The sequence below is a fragment of the Paroedura picta genome, chromosome 3, assembly GCF_049243985.1.
Source record: "Paroedura picta isolate Pp20150507F chromosome 3, Ppicta_v3.0, whole genome shotgun sequence".
NCBI lineage: Eukaryota > Metazoa > Chordata > Lepidosauria > Squamata > Gekkonidae > Paroedura > Paroedura picta.
The window spans coordinates 158,084,975-158,099,230 of NC_135371.1; the positions used below are offsets into that span (position 1 = coordinate 158,084,975).

General features: G+C 46.1%; 1 protein-coding gene and 1 long non-coding RNA gene across 6 annotated transcripts in view; one reads left to right on the plus strand and one right to left on the minus strand.

Moving 5' to 3' along the window:
- Positions 1–268: 268 nt before the first annotated feature.
- SLC11A2 (solute carrier family 11 member 2) overlaps positions 269–14,256 on the plus strand; it is a 70,088-nt gene continuing 56,100 nt past the window's right edge. For 2 of the 5 annotated variants that reach the window (XR_013229585.1, XM_077328928.1), the window contains exon 1: positions 269–397. Coding sequence is in view for 1 of the 5 variants with exons in the window: in XM_077328928.1 (XP_077185043.1) it covers positions 358–397 (40 nt within the window). In the remaining 4 variants the exon portion in view is untranslated. Of the gene's footprint in view, positions 398–2,726; positions 2,781–3,268; positions 3,380–6,074; positions 6,253–14,256 lie in introns of those variants that run through there. The other 3 variants (XM_077328932.1, XM_077328930.1, XM_077328931.1) reach the window with 3 other exon arrangements.
- The window catches only part of LOC143833304 (uncharacterized), a 19,934-nt gene continuing 7,082 nt past the window's right edge, over positions 1,405–14,256 (minus strand). Inside the window, exons 3-4 of the long non-coding RNA XR_013229586.1 lie at positions 2,915–3,652; positions 1,405–1,979 (exon numbers count right to left, since the gene is read on the minus strand). This is a non-coding gene — a long non-coding RNA (uncharacterized LOC143833304). The remainder of the gene's footprint in view (positions 1,980–2,914; positions 3,653–14,256) is intronic.

The window sequence follows — 14,256 nt, forward strand, 5'->3', positions numbered from 1 at the left end:
TGTCCAAGTCCACAACAGTCATCGGCATCAGCAAAGAGAAAAACAAACAAACAACTAAAGATCTGGGATCAAAGTTTCTCGAGCCCAATTAATCCTTTATTAATTATTGGAGAGTCGGTTATATAATTATTCTGAGGACAGTTATAACTTCGGGAGGCATGATTGTGTTTATGCCTTTAAAAAAAACACCAAGCAAAGGTGTAATTGGTTTCTCCAAGATATTTCAAGGAACCCGCCCATTATCCAGCTGAGAAAAGCAATTTTGAAGCGTTCTTATCAGTCAGAGACACTTGCTGTAGAGCAAGGGAGGTGTGGAAGTTTTCATTCTGGGATGTAAGCTCACAGTGCTGCTGGAAGATGACAAAGAAACATCTCCCCATGCAAAACTGTGAGCTGAGTAAGTATTAGCGTTAATTATTATTTGGGTTGCAAAGTTAAAAGAGCCACCCAAATTGAACTGGGACTTCTGTTGGGCAGCCCATACAATGTTTCGATTGCTTTGTAGCATCTAGTTTGACTTGACTGCTATGCAAAGAGATCCTATGCATGACGACACAGATGTAAGACCCAGTGACAGCCTGAGAGAGCAGGTTTATGCAGGATCCCAGTCAGGCCTCTTCAATGGGCTTATTCCCAGGGAAGTGTTCTTGAGATCACACTGTAAATCTACTAGGATTGTTACTTAGATTAGTTCTACTTGTTCTTTACTCTACTTTCTTTGATGCTTGTTTGATTGATGGATGGTGCAACACTATATATAATAATAATTTTATTTTTATAGCGTGCCCTTTCCAGTTGATTCAGGGTGGGTAATAACAGGAATGCATACAATTAACATTACATTGATAAACTGTTGACAACAGTTTTCAACTTTTAAATATTCTGTTAATTATGTTGAGTTACATATTTAAACTGCCTTATAAAGGGAGCCTGGTATTTTGGGTAGTTGGTGGTTTTAGTTTTTTCCTTTTTAAAAAATGGCAATCTATTTAAAAAGTAAATAAATTCTCATGGGATTTCTTAGTAATATGGTTGTATCAAGAGGTCGAGGAATCTCCTTGGGTCCTGGAGGACTTCAAGTTAAGATATGGCAGGTTTCACTTTTAAGATAATTTATAGTACCACTAGCAGTGGAGTTGCACCCTTGCAATGGAGTGGTTAGGAGTGTGGACTTCTAATCTGGTGAGGCGGGTTTGATTCCCCGCCCTTCTGTTACTATGTTTGACACTATGAAAGTACTCTAAAAGTTTGGTTAAGGTAGGCCTTCCCTTTGCAAGATGCCATACAGAAGGGGTAGCTGGACATCTCCAGATATCCACGAACTACAATTCCCATGGGCCTCTGCCATACAGTATATTCCTAACTTTGTTACAGAAGTGAACAGAACTGAGTGGCCTGATCAGTTCACAAACCTTTATAGCTTGCTCTTCCTGTGTGAGAACTGGAATGTTTATCTACCCTCAGTTTTCAAACTGGGTTTTAGGGAAACCTCAAGTCCTTCCTTGTAGACTTACCAACATTTCCTTACCAGGAAGATCAGTATCCTCTGTCCGATATCTTTACCGCAAGCTACCTGCAAGACAGCCTGTCTATCATTGTTAATCCTCCGTAATCCATACCTACATGGGGAGCACTGTTATGGGATCACCATAAATCAGCTGTGACTTGACACCATTTGATAGGATAGCCCAATCTCATCAATCCATGCATACTGACTCCATAGCAAATGCATTGGAAGTCTTGGTGGAGGAGTCCAAGAGTTGGATCCCACCAATTTTCCCTCTTAACCATACCCAATTCGGTCCACTCTGCAGTCTCCTCTCCATGTGTATTTTGTCTTCATGGCTCCCATTATCCTAAGCTGTGGTTCAGGGGGTCCCACCTTAACTTTTTTTCCATGGAAAAGCTGGCAGTATTCAGCCAAGGACTTCCTTGAATTAGAGTTGCCAACTCTGGCTGCTGTTCCAGATCTGAGGAGGCTGGGGAGAGGGAAGGAAGGAGAAATGTGTTGCCATAGAGGCTATCAACCAAGCTTCCATTTCCTCCAGGGAACTCCTCCCTTCTCTGGAGATCAGTTATAATTCCAGGAAAAATGCAGGATCCACCTTGAGGTTGATGACACTATTGGAGGTCAAAGTTTGAAAGCCAGTAATACTTTGGCCACCTCATGAGAAGGAAGGACTCCCTGGAGAAGAGCCTAATGCTGGGAGCGATCGAGGGCAAAAGAAGAAGGGGACGACAGAGAATGAGGTGGCTGGATGGAGTCACTGAAGCAGTAGGTGCAAACTTAAATGGACTCCAGGGAATGGTAGAGGACAGGAAGGCCTGGAGGATCATTGTCCATGGGGTCGCGATGGTTCGGACACGACTTCGCACATAACAACAACAATCCACCCCACTTGGAATTCTGTATACATTATGTCAGCGAGGGTTAATTCCCAAATCAGGTTCCACCAGCATGTTAAGAGCAGTGCTCTAATGAATATGCACTAGGTCGTCCCTCCAGCAGCGTCAAACAACTGGTTTGCCACCAATTCAATTATTTGGCTTACTTCTTTGTTCAAAATGCTAAATGCTGCTGGTGAGAGTATGTCCTGGTTTCAGCTATTGGATCCGGTGCTAAATTTTGGAGTGATGCCCTCAGTTTAAGTGAAGGTGGAAGAAAAGGAAGGTGCAAAGAGGTGTCGAAATAATAATAATATGCTACTGATTTTGTTTTCTTTAAGTACTCAGAACCGTTGCTTGCAATATCCCAGCAATCCACACAAAAGCCATATAAGGTAAGTTGGTATTACCCGCCTGTGTAGATGGTGGTGCCTGGAGAGGGTCAAGTAATTTCCTGGCTCACACCTTATGATATCCCACCAAGTCTATAAACCAGTTGGGAAATTCAGGGATTAAAGGGGGTACTCACCAAAAAGGTACTCCTTTCCCTGACAAAGCAATGAAACATGTTTATTTATTTATGCCATTTATATACCGCCCTTCCCTGAGGCTTCAAGCGCACGCTGCACTTCCTCCCGCTGCAGTGAGCCAAAAGGACCACGCTTTGGGAACCGAGACAAGCCCCGTCAGCCAGGGCTCGCGCGCCAAGCAGCAACGACGCCCCTCCCTCCTTTCCAGCAGGAGGACTTCCGGAGGGTGACGCCGCCACCTCGCCTCGGCCTCTCTAGCCGAACCCCTTGTCTTTCCGGCGCAATTCCACCAGGGGGAGCGCCGCCCCCAGTGCCGGGCCGCTCTCTCTTCCGTCGTCTATGGTCGCCAAGCGGACCAATGAGGGAGGGCGAGGAGGGGCGGTGCCGTTCCCGAGAGGAGCCGGAGAATGGGATGGAACCGGACGGGCTCCGGACTGGGGGGAGCGGCGGCGGTGCTGGCTGAGGTGAGGGCGGGCGGGCTGAGCATCGCTTTTGGAGGCTGATTCTTTCCGGGGGGCTGAGGGGGGGGGGCGTCCAGGTGGGTGAGGACGTAGCGAGGGTCCTTTGCGAGGGTAGCTGCTGGTGTGTCTAAAAGGGGCGTGTAGATGCTCTGAGCGTCCCTAGAGAGGTGCAGGTGGGCCGCCTTGTTGGCCTGAAGTAGCAGAGCCGAAGTTGAGTCCAGGGGCCCCTTTACGACCAGCAGTGCTTTCTTCAAGGTGCGAGCTTCCTTGTGCTTCCTCAGATGCAACGAAATGGGAATCACCAGAGCACATAGACAAGGAGAGAGTAAATTAGCAAACAGCCTCATGAAACTATCCAACGAACATGCGGTATAATGAAGACGTAGCCGATTCGAGAGCTTGGCTAGAACAACAAGCTTATAAAGTTATCAGGATGTCGGTCCTTTGGGTTCAACTCCAGTTGAAAAACATAGGAGAGGGGATAAGAATGTTAAGATTAGGGCATTCCCAAATGTAGAGTACAGTAATAAAAAGAGACCTGTTACTAGCTCCATCTGTCTCCACCCAAGCATAGAGGCATCCCCACAAATGACAGGCCGTGCTGAGTTAGGGCTCCTGTCCTAAGAAGAAGAAGAGTTGGTTCTTATATACCACTTTTCTCTACTAGGAGTCTCAAAGCGGCTTACAATCCCCTTCCGTTTGCTCTCCCCACAACAGACACTCTGTGAGGTGGGTGAGACTGAGAGAGCCCTGATATTACTGCTCAGTCAGAACAGTTTTATCAGTGCTGTAGCGAGCCCAAGGTCACCCAGCTGGTTGTATGTGGGGTATCGTGGAATCAAACCCGGCTCGCCAGATTAGAAGTCCGCACTCCTAACCACTACACCAAGCTGGCTGTCTAAGACCAGAGAACTGGAGCCTAATCTATCTGTATATGTGTACTTGCACAATACATATATGTACGTGTGCTGCATCTTCATAAATTCACACGTATATCTCTTTCTGGAGATAGTGACAGATTTTATTTTCCTGGGCTCCAAGATCACTGCAGATGGGGACTGCAGCAAAGAAATTAAAAGACTCTTGCTCCTGGGGAGGAAAGCTATGGCAAATCTAGACAGCATCCAAAAAGCAGAGACATCACCCTGCCAACAAAAGTGCGTTTAGTCAAGGCTATGGTCTTCCCAGTTGCAATGTATGGCTGCGAAAGTTGGACCATAAGGAAGGCTGAGCGTCAAAGAATTGAGGCTTTTGAACTCTGGTGCTGGAGAAGACTCTTGCGAGTCCCTTGGACTGCAAGGCGAACAAACTGGTCAGTCCTAGAGGAGATCAGCCCTGACTGCTCTTTAGAAGGCCAGATCCTGAAGATGAAACTCAAATACTTTGGCCACCTCATGAGAAGGAAGGACTCCCTGGAGAAGAGCCTAATGCTGGGAGCGATTGAGGGCAAAAGAAGAAGGGGACCACAGAGAATGAGGTCGCTGGATGGAGTCATTGAAGCAGAGGGTGTGAACTTAAATGGCCTCCGGGGAATGGTAGAGTACAGGAAGGCCTGGAGGATCATTGTCCATGGGGTCGCGGTGGGTCGGACACAACTTCGCACATAACAACAACAACAATCTCTGTCTGTTGTGCATGCATGTGTAGTGTGTACATGAGAGAGAGAGAGAGTGTGTGTGTCCTTTGTTAGTGCAAGACCGGCTGTAGCAGGAGAAAAGAGCCAGAGTCCAGCAGCAGCTAACAGAATTTGTGATAAGGGATGAACTTTTGTATGACATGGCTCACTACTTCCTTGATAGTGGTGGAGCCAAGGTACACCAGAGGGAGGAAACTAGAATAAACGAGAAGTATAGAACTGAGAAGTGTGGCTTATTACCATAATAAACAGTTCAAAATTAACAAAGTGTGCATGAGAACCTGAATGAAAGAATATAGTCTGGGAGGAGGGGGTCTCATTCTATGAGTGGGTGTATTTCCTGAAAGATTGAGCAAAAAGGTCTGCAGTCCTGCCCAGTATGCCTTCAAACCAATCTGGCCATGTCTTTAAAGGAACGGGTTCAACTTTATTGGGGGAGAAGGTTTTCCAGGGGAGTTGCATTCCCTGGGGCTCATGGGAATTGTAGTTCATGGACATCTGGCCACCCCTGTTCTAATGTATCTCAGTGTGTATTCTTTGCTACAAGGTTTGTTGGTTGTTGCTAGTACCTCTCAAAGTCACTGGAGGCACTTTACATTGCAGTTGGGGGAAAAATAAATTGTGTCTGTCTGTAAATGTGTGGGTTATGAAGTAGCTTGGAAATGCCACCAACCCTGATTGCCTATTCCCTGTCTGTTGCTAAAGTATGTGACTATTCCCATTTTGCACATAAAGCGTACATTTAAAAAAGAGGGAAGGGAAAGGAATGTTCTCTCCAGTTTTTCCGCAAATTGGTAGTTTGGAAGAAGTCCGGAATTCAGCTGGGGTTTGCATTGAAGTGGGAGCCATTGTAAGCTGCTTGTGGAAGCCCCTTGTAAAACTCCCTTCAAAGATTAAATATTTCTCCAAACTAGTCAAGGTTGGGAGTCAGCCTGACCTGGGGGGGGGGGGGAGACAGACATTCCTTCTCAGTTTTAAACAAATAAGGTGATCATTAACCCCTGCCTTTGTTATCTCCCTCTTCCCCGAGGATCCGTTCCCTTAGCGTCGCTTGTACTCCTGGGCATGGAAGCCTTTACAAGAGATTCCAGTCCAGGTTTTGTAGTGGATGAGAAAGACAGGGGGCTCTCTGGGAAAAGGAGCTAGGCAGTGGTGACTCTGCCTGCATGTGACTTGAGACAGTTACAAGCATGCTGTCTTGGACACAAGGCCAGTCGGTTTCAGGGGAATTAATTGCCAGGTAAGTGTGTCTGAGGAATGAAGCATAAGTTTCTCGTCTTTTTAGAAAGTGTCAAACTTTTGCGTCTGTCTTCTAAAGATCTGGCTATATAGGAACTTAATGGCACAAATCTTTGCCTTAGGGAGGCATTATGCCTTTGAATTTCACATGCTGGGGACAAATAAGAGGCAAGGGCTGCTATATTTACCCCCTAACTAATTAGCTTCCAAGGACACAGGTTTGGCCTCCACTGGGAAAGGGCACTGGATTGAACTGGCCTCAGTGTGACATATACAGGTAGTCCAGTTGTTATAATTAATAACCTCTTCACATGGATCTGCTGTATGAACTGGGTGCCGGTTATATTATCGGCTTTGTGGCCTTTTCTGCAGAGAATGATACCCTCTTATCTGAAAGCCCCAATTTCACCCTGCGTAGCTCTGTTGCCCTGTTCCTATCAAGGGAACAGAATGCTCTTTAGGTAGCATTTCTGCTGTCATTGGATAGTGCTGTGTTTAAAGGTTAAGATCCTTTTGGAGGTGTTGTTTTTTTCTTGCTTAGGTTGTCATTTTGCAGGGCAGTCATATGAAAAGTATGAGTAATGATCCAGAAAATGTTATCCTTGCCATCTTGCTAACTTAGCAGAAGGGCAGGTTGAGTGGGAGCCGAAGGAACTGTGTTCAGAGGAAAGGATGAGAACGGTTGCCGGCTGGTTTCCTGTAACTGTGCTTAGTCTTTTTCATGGTAATAGCAGCGCAAGCAGGGCTACAGGCAACGTGAAGTAGTGGGTTCGAGTGCTGGACTAGGATCTGGGAGACCCAGGTTCGATTCTCCACTCAGCTGTGGAAGCTAGCAGTGAGGGGGAGGGGGATCTTGGGCCGCTCCTAGCCCAGCCAACCTAACAGTGGTGTTTAGTGAGCATGAAAAGGAAGAAGGGAGAACAATTGTTATAAGCTTCTTTGTGTCCCTGTTGGGAAGGGACATGTTTCAGGCTTTGACGAATTCCAGAAGGGGCTCGATTGTGCTGAACATGGATGGGAAGCATTGCTGTGTACACGCCCACTTGGGGCCCTTCCCACTCCTTCCCACCCACCCCAAGCCTATCATTGGCCAATTTGGGAGGGGTGGGTGGGTTGACATGACCATATATGGTCATAAAAAAAGGTAAAGGTATCCCCTGTGCAAGCACTGGGTCATGTCTGACCCTTGGGGTGACGCCCTCTAGCGTTTTCATGGCAGACTCAATACGGGGTGGTTTGCCAGTGCCTTCCCCAGTCATTACCATTTTACCCCCCAGCAAGCTGGGTACTCATTTTACCGACCTCGGAAAGATGGAAGGCTGAGTCGACCTTGAGCCGGCTGCTAGGATCGAACTCCCAGCCTCATGGGCAGACAGCTTCAGACAGCATATCGCTGCCTTACCACTCTGCGCCAAAAGAGGCTCATATATGGTCGTATCACCCAATAAATGTTTAACACATTTATGTGTGTGTATCTCTCTCTGTCTCTCATTAACTCCCATCCATCCAGGAAACCCTTCCAGGGCCATCAAGATACCCCTGGGTTTAAAAAAAAACCCTGCTTGAGAAAGCCTGATCTAAATTTTAAAAATTCTCTCTCTCCAAAGGTTTAAAGCCAGATCCATGTTCTTGTGTACGACTGCTTTGGCAGCAATGCCCCTCGCGGGTCTGCATGCTTCTGAGGCTCTTGCCCTGTTAGCTAAGCAAACGGCAAACACATGAGCAGCCAGAAAAATACAAGGCCTCTTCTTAGCAGGGGAGCCATTTCAAGGGCCACAAGAGCAGTACACAAGCCCTGCCATGGATATGAAATATGTGACTAACTACAAAATTTCCATCCAAACTGGCAGCATCACTGGCATCAGAGTACAGAGGAGGCAGTGTTTGTTCAAAGCATGACATGTCGTCTGTCTGAAAACATCTGCAATCTTAAAGGCAGATGTGGTCATTCCAGGCAGGCCTGCTGCTGCTGGAGCCAGGGAAGGAGACATGATTCAGAGAGCTTAATCTTGGTTGTATACAATATGACAGTGTACAAACAAACCTAAATGCACTCATGCGCAGGGGTGGCCAAACTGGTTTTTCAGATGTCCATGGACTACATTTACCATGAGCTCCTCCCAGCAGTGGCAGGGACTCATGGCAATTGTAGTCCATGGACATCTGGAGAGCCAGAGTTTGGCCACCCATGCTAGCATATTAAAGAGCATTTATTACAATTACTTTTAAAAATCTCATTGTAATGCTCCTGTTCCTAGTTCAGGCTAAAAGATTTCCAGAGAGGTTGCTGTGTTAGTCTGATGCATCCATAACAGAAAGAACTCATACGTTGAGTTTTCGGAAGGAATTAGTTACAGCAAGTGATTTACAAATAATTTAATGTCTGTCATTTATTTATTAGGAAAATGTGTATGCTGCCTATCTGGGGAACTTGTCCAAGGCAGCTTACAAAGTAATAAAGACCTAAAATGTTAAAAGTTATTAATGAAAAGGCAGAATTTTCAAAACACAGCTGAGACATGAAAACAATTCATGGGGCCGTCTTTAAAAAAAACGCCTTCAGAATTGAGGGTCTGGGTGTACGGAAATATTTCATGTCTACTTAATGATGATTTGTACAGCCCTCAGCTAGAAAAATTTTAAAAACTGGTTTGTGCGATGATGAAATTATCATATCGCGCAACAAGATCTAGAGCTATATTTAGTACTGGCGCTGACTGGTTTCTAAAGAAGAGGCCTTTTGGCCCTTTAAAAGCTAGTAGGTGCATAGTGGCGCCTGCTTTCATGAGCTAGAACAACTTTGTCGTATGTATATGTGTCGTCCTTTGGCAGATATAGATTACCTAGGTATACAAGGGGGGGGGGAAACTAGGGGAATCAGAAGGAAAAGCATTGAAATTTCTGCACTTTTTGCTGTTCATTGTCTTTTGAGCCCATTTTTTGTACTTTCTGCATTTTATCTGATGACTCTGGATCATTAAAGCCTGTTCAACAAAATATATTTTAGCCTTAAGGTGTTACAGTTGTTTTCGGTTGTTCTTGTAGTGATGTCATGTACCCAGCAGAGAAGCATTTCCTTGTACAGGAACAGCCAGCCAGAGCCGTGTAATGGTTCAGTGTGTCGGACTAGTATCTGGGAGACCCGGGTTCGAATCCCCACTCATGCCATGGAAACTCACTGGGTGACTTTGGGCGAGTGACACTTTTTATAATTGACTTTATAATATGCCCCTATCAGCACTGCTGTCTCAGGATGGTTCACATCAGTCAGTAGGTACAATTAATAACTAAGATTAAAACAATTCAAACAGTTAAGAATAGCCAAACAATTGGTGACATAAATTCTGATTTCCAGATTGGTGTTAAAAGGGGGAGGGTAGGGGGGACTGTGTGACTTGCCTCCAAGGGAGGCCCTACAGTGATATGTTTGTTTGTCCAAACTGGCCTCAACTCTCTCAGTCTAATGTCCTTCACAGAGTGATTGTGAAGATAAAATGGTGGAGAGGTTTACCAACGTAAGACACTTCATGCCCCCAACAGGGACAAAAGTGAGGTATAAAAACCATCTCTTCTTCTTCTGATAGGTGCTGGGCTTCAAAGTGAGTCTCCTGTCTTCTACTGCTGAGGCTGACATAAGAGATTCACAAAAGCATGTTTAGATGAAGCATCTCCCAGTTAAACAGCATGTCTGTTGTTTTTAAAAAGCTGATCAACTGAGTTTCAAACCTGTTTTTGCCAATCTTTAGTTTCTGAGATATGACAAGATCACTCTAGCCTGGGCTATCCAGGTTAGGGCACCTCATAGGTTAAAGCTTTTTGTTGTTGTACCAAAACCAGTCAGTATTACACAAAGGATATCGTCAGCTGCAGAGCTTCTTGTAAACCCTTATCTAAGGCAAACACACTAGTTAATTCCCATACACAGACCAGTAAACTCCCATTCTTTCAAACTGGCATCAACTATCTCCATCAGGACCTGTTAAACATTTATTAGGAAAAGTGTGTGTTCTTCATTAATCTTTCTCCAGAAAAAGCAATTTAGCACCATCTTGGAGAAGTCATTCTTTGCAATATAGATACGCAGGACCTGCCAAGATGCATGCCGTCCCATTCATTTTGCATTCTGCGGTGCTGTGACGGCAATATTGCCAAAAGGATTGCATCACACAGGAAAGCAGTGGAAAACATGAGTAGGATAAATAGAGACAAGCGTCATGTGAATGTTCCTGAAAGCGCTGCTGTAAACCATGATGAAGGTTTCCTGGGGAAACTGGAATGGGAAAATGTTCCAATTCTGAATTGACTAAATATTGAAATAATGTTAGCAGAAGACGACAAATTTGCCACCCACAAACCTAAGCCATGCACACACACTAGGGTTTTGTCCCCAGCTCTTCCTCCTGATGGATGACTGCCCTGACTCTCCCCCAGAATCTTTAGCCAGATGCCTGGAAGCAGTGACAAAATGGATCAAGCAGAGTCGTCTGAAGCTCAACCCTGCAAAGACGGAGGTCCTGTGGTTGGGTAGGAAGGGACCATGGGAGGAAACGCGCCTGCCCACCCTGGACGGTGTGCAGGTCCTAGTGACTCACTCCGCCAGGAACCTGGATGTGATCCTGGATGCTTCCCTTACAATGGAAGCCCAGGTCACAAAGGTAGCACGGCTGGCATTTTACCACCTCCGCCAAGCCAAACTACTAGCGCCCTACCTGGAACCAGAGCACCTAGCCACAGTGATCCATGTGATGGTCACCTCCAGACTGGACTTCTGCAACTCGCTCTACGCAGGCTTACCCTTATCCTTGATCCGGAAACTACAACTGGTGCAGAACGCCGCAGCCAAGATTCTCACTAAAAGATATCGTGGAGATCTCATATCCGGCCAGTACTCCAAGAACTCGGTTGGCTCCCAGTTGAATTCCGGATTAAGCTTAAGGTTTTGGTAATCACCTTTAAAGCCATACGTGGTCTGGGCCCAGTGTATCTGAGAGACTGCCTTCCTGCCTATACCCCCAGAAGAGTGCTACGCCCTGCCACTTCCAACAGGCTGTGGATCACTGGCCCTAAAGAGGCACGTCGGACCTCAACAAGGGCCAGGGCCTTTTCAGTCCTGGCCCCCACCTGGTGGAATGAGCTCCCCAAAGAGATCAGGGGGAGCTTCCACAATTCCGCAGGGCCTGCAAAAGGGAGCTCTTCCACCAGACATTTGGTGAGGCCGACTGACCCATAACATCTACAGGTCCCCCCCAGACCGAACCTACTGAGGGAGTGTCAAAGTTATTGTTAAAATACTGTTCTAGTTGGTATGTTATTGTTATATTGTTATATTGATTTTGAGAGTGTTCTATGTAAATGTTCCAAAACGTTTTATGTAAACCGCCCAGAGCCATAGGGAAGGGCGGCATACAAATCTAAATAAATAAAAAATATAAATAAATACTTCATGTCCCAACTTTAGAGCCAGGGTGGTGTACTAGTTAAGAGTGGTGGCCTCTAATCTGGGGAACCAGTTTTGATTCCCCGCTCCTCCACAGGCAACCAGCTGGGTGACCTTGGGCAAGGTATAGTCCTGTTAGAGCTCTCTCAGCCCCACCTACCTCATTGGTTGCCTGTTGTGGGGAGAGGAAGTGTTTGTAAGCCACTTTGAGACTACATTGGGAAATGCAAATTGGGGTACAAACTAACAGCTCTTCTTCTGTAGCCTAACAAGATCAGTTTGCAGCACAACAGCCCTGTCTGGCAATTACAGATAAACAGACTGTATTTATACACAGGGGCCCGTTAAACCCATTTCTGGAAGATTTTCAGTTTGGGGCCCTTTTCTGCCCCGTGCCACTGGCTGTTAGGAAGCCAAGATGAAGCAAAACATCTGTGCAGAAACAGCCTAAGACTGCATGCCTTCATTCCAGCTGTTTGAAGTCCATCGGATTTAGAACCCCCTGAGGGAGTTTAGGTTCATAGTCCTAACACCTTAATTTTTTCCATTTAGCTTTTGTCTATGGAACCTGTCTTAGTAGCAGGTGAGACTACAAATAAACGTGTGATGGAATTTATTTGTGGTGATCAATAAATGCTTCAGATATGCATTGAAGTCCGTATCCCATTCACAGTATGACATCTGCCTTTGATTGGGAGTCATCATCTGCAGCCACAATGGTCTCCTTTTTGCAAGTTGGAACTATGGCTGCATGTTAAGCAGGGTGACCACGCACAAGCTCTAGAAATCTGTCTCCAATTGACCTCTTTTTAAAGAAACAACATTTTCTTTCCATGCATACATTAAGATGAAGCCAAGATATGCTTCTGTGCAGACCAGCCTTAGTAGAACCAAACTGGATGTCGAATAAGGAAATATGCTGTTAAATATTAATACCCTTGGATGGCAGCCAGCACCCCACTCAGTGCTCAACTGTGGGGGTTTGTGTGCCCTTGATGACTAACTGCTTGTCAGTAGAATCTTGCTTCTTGATGCATTAATGTCGAAATAGGATGAGGCTATTAACACAGAAAGAGCCTCTTGTGGCGCAGAGTGGTAAGGCAGCAGAAATGTTGTCTGGAAGCTCAGCCCATGAGGCTGGGAGTTCAATCCCAGCAGCTGGCTCAAGGTTGACTCAGCCTTCCATCCTTCCGAGCTCGGTAAAATAAGTACCCAGCTTGCTGGAGGGGTAAACGGTAATGACTGGGGAAGGCACTGGCAAACCACCCCGTATTGAGTCTGCCATGAAAACGCTGGAGGGTGTCACCCCAAGGTCAGACATGACCCGGTGCTTGCACAGGGGATACCTTTACCTTTATTAACACAGAAGGATGATGACCATAGACCATGGCATCAAGAGAGTTTGGCACTGCCCCTGCAGGAAAGATTAAGTGTCTCCAGTCCCACCCATTATACTATGCCAGTTTTCTTTCCTGCTACTGGATTAACTAAGGAAGACGCTAGTGAATATCCCACATAAAACAACCCAAAGTTTGTGTGTATGTTCTCAGTGTCTTCTCTCACTGGTGGTAGCCAAGTCAATATGGGTGGGCAACGTTTGCCTAAGGAACTACACACAAAACAAAAAATTCAGTGCACCACCTACTGAAGTAGTCACTATGACGATAGCCAGTTTTTGTATGTTTGGTGGTCATTCTGTAGAGTAGTCCAGGTCACAAAACGGCATGGCCCCTTTCCTGATAGCTGGATTCTCTAATAAAGTCCTGACCATGCTGTGAAGGACTTCACCAATACCGATTGCATTTATTTGGTTGGTATGCAGTCATCTGGTTGGTATACAAAGACTGGTCCTTTGGTTGGGCGAGAAAGGGTCAGACCAGGAAGCACGCCTTCCCAACCTGAACAGTGTGCAACTTAAAACAGCACAATCGGTCAGGAATCTTGACGCTTCTTTAATTATGGAAGCACAAGAGTAGCACAGCTGGCATTCTTCCATCTCCACCAAGCCAAGCTATTAGCGCCTTTCTGGCCCTGGAGCACCTTGCCACAGTTATCCATGCAACCGTCATCTCTAGGCTGGCTTACTGAAACTCTATCTATGCAGGCCTACCTTTATTCCTGCTCCAGAAACGACAATTGCTACAAAATGCAGTTGCCTGTATTCTTATTCAAGCACCGTGGAGATCCCATATCATCCCAATCCTCCAGTAGCTGTAAAGGTAAATGTAAAGGTATCCCCTGTGCAAGCACCGGGTCATGTCTGACCCTTGGGGTGATGCCCTCTAGCATTTTCATGGGAGACTCAATATGGGGTGGTTTGCCAGTGCCTTCCCCAGTCATTACCGTTTACCCCCCAGCAAGCTGGGTACTCATTTTACCGACCGCGGAATGATGGAAGGCTGAGTCAACCTTGAGTCGGCTGCTGGGATTGAACTCCCAGTGTCATGGGCAGAGCTTCAGACAGGATGTCTGCTGCCTTACCACTCTGCGCCACAAGAGGCAGCTGTACTGGCTACCAATCAAATACCGGATCTGGCTTAAGGTACTGGTCCTCACCTTCAAGGCCAT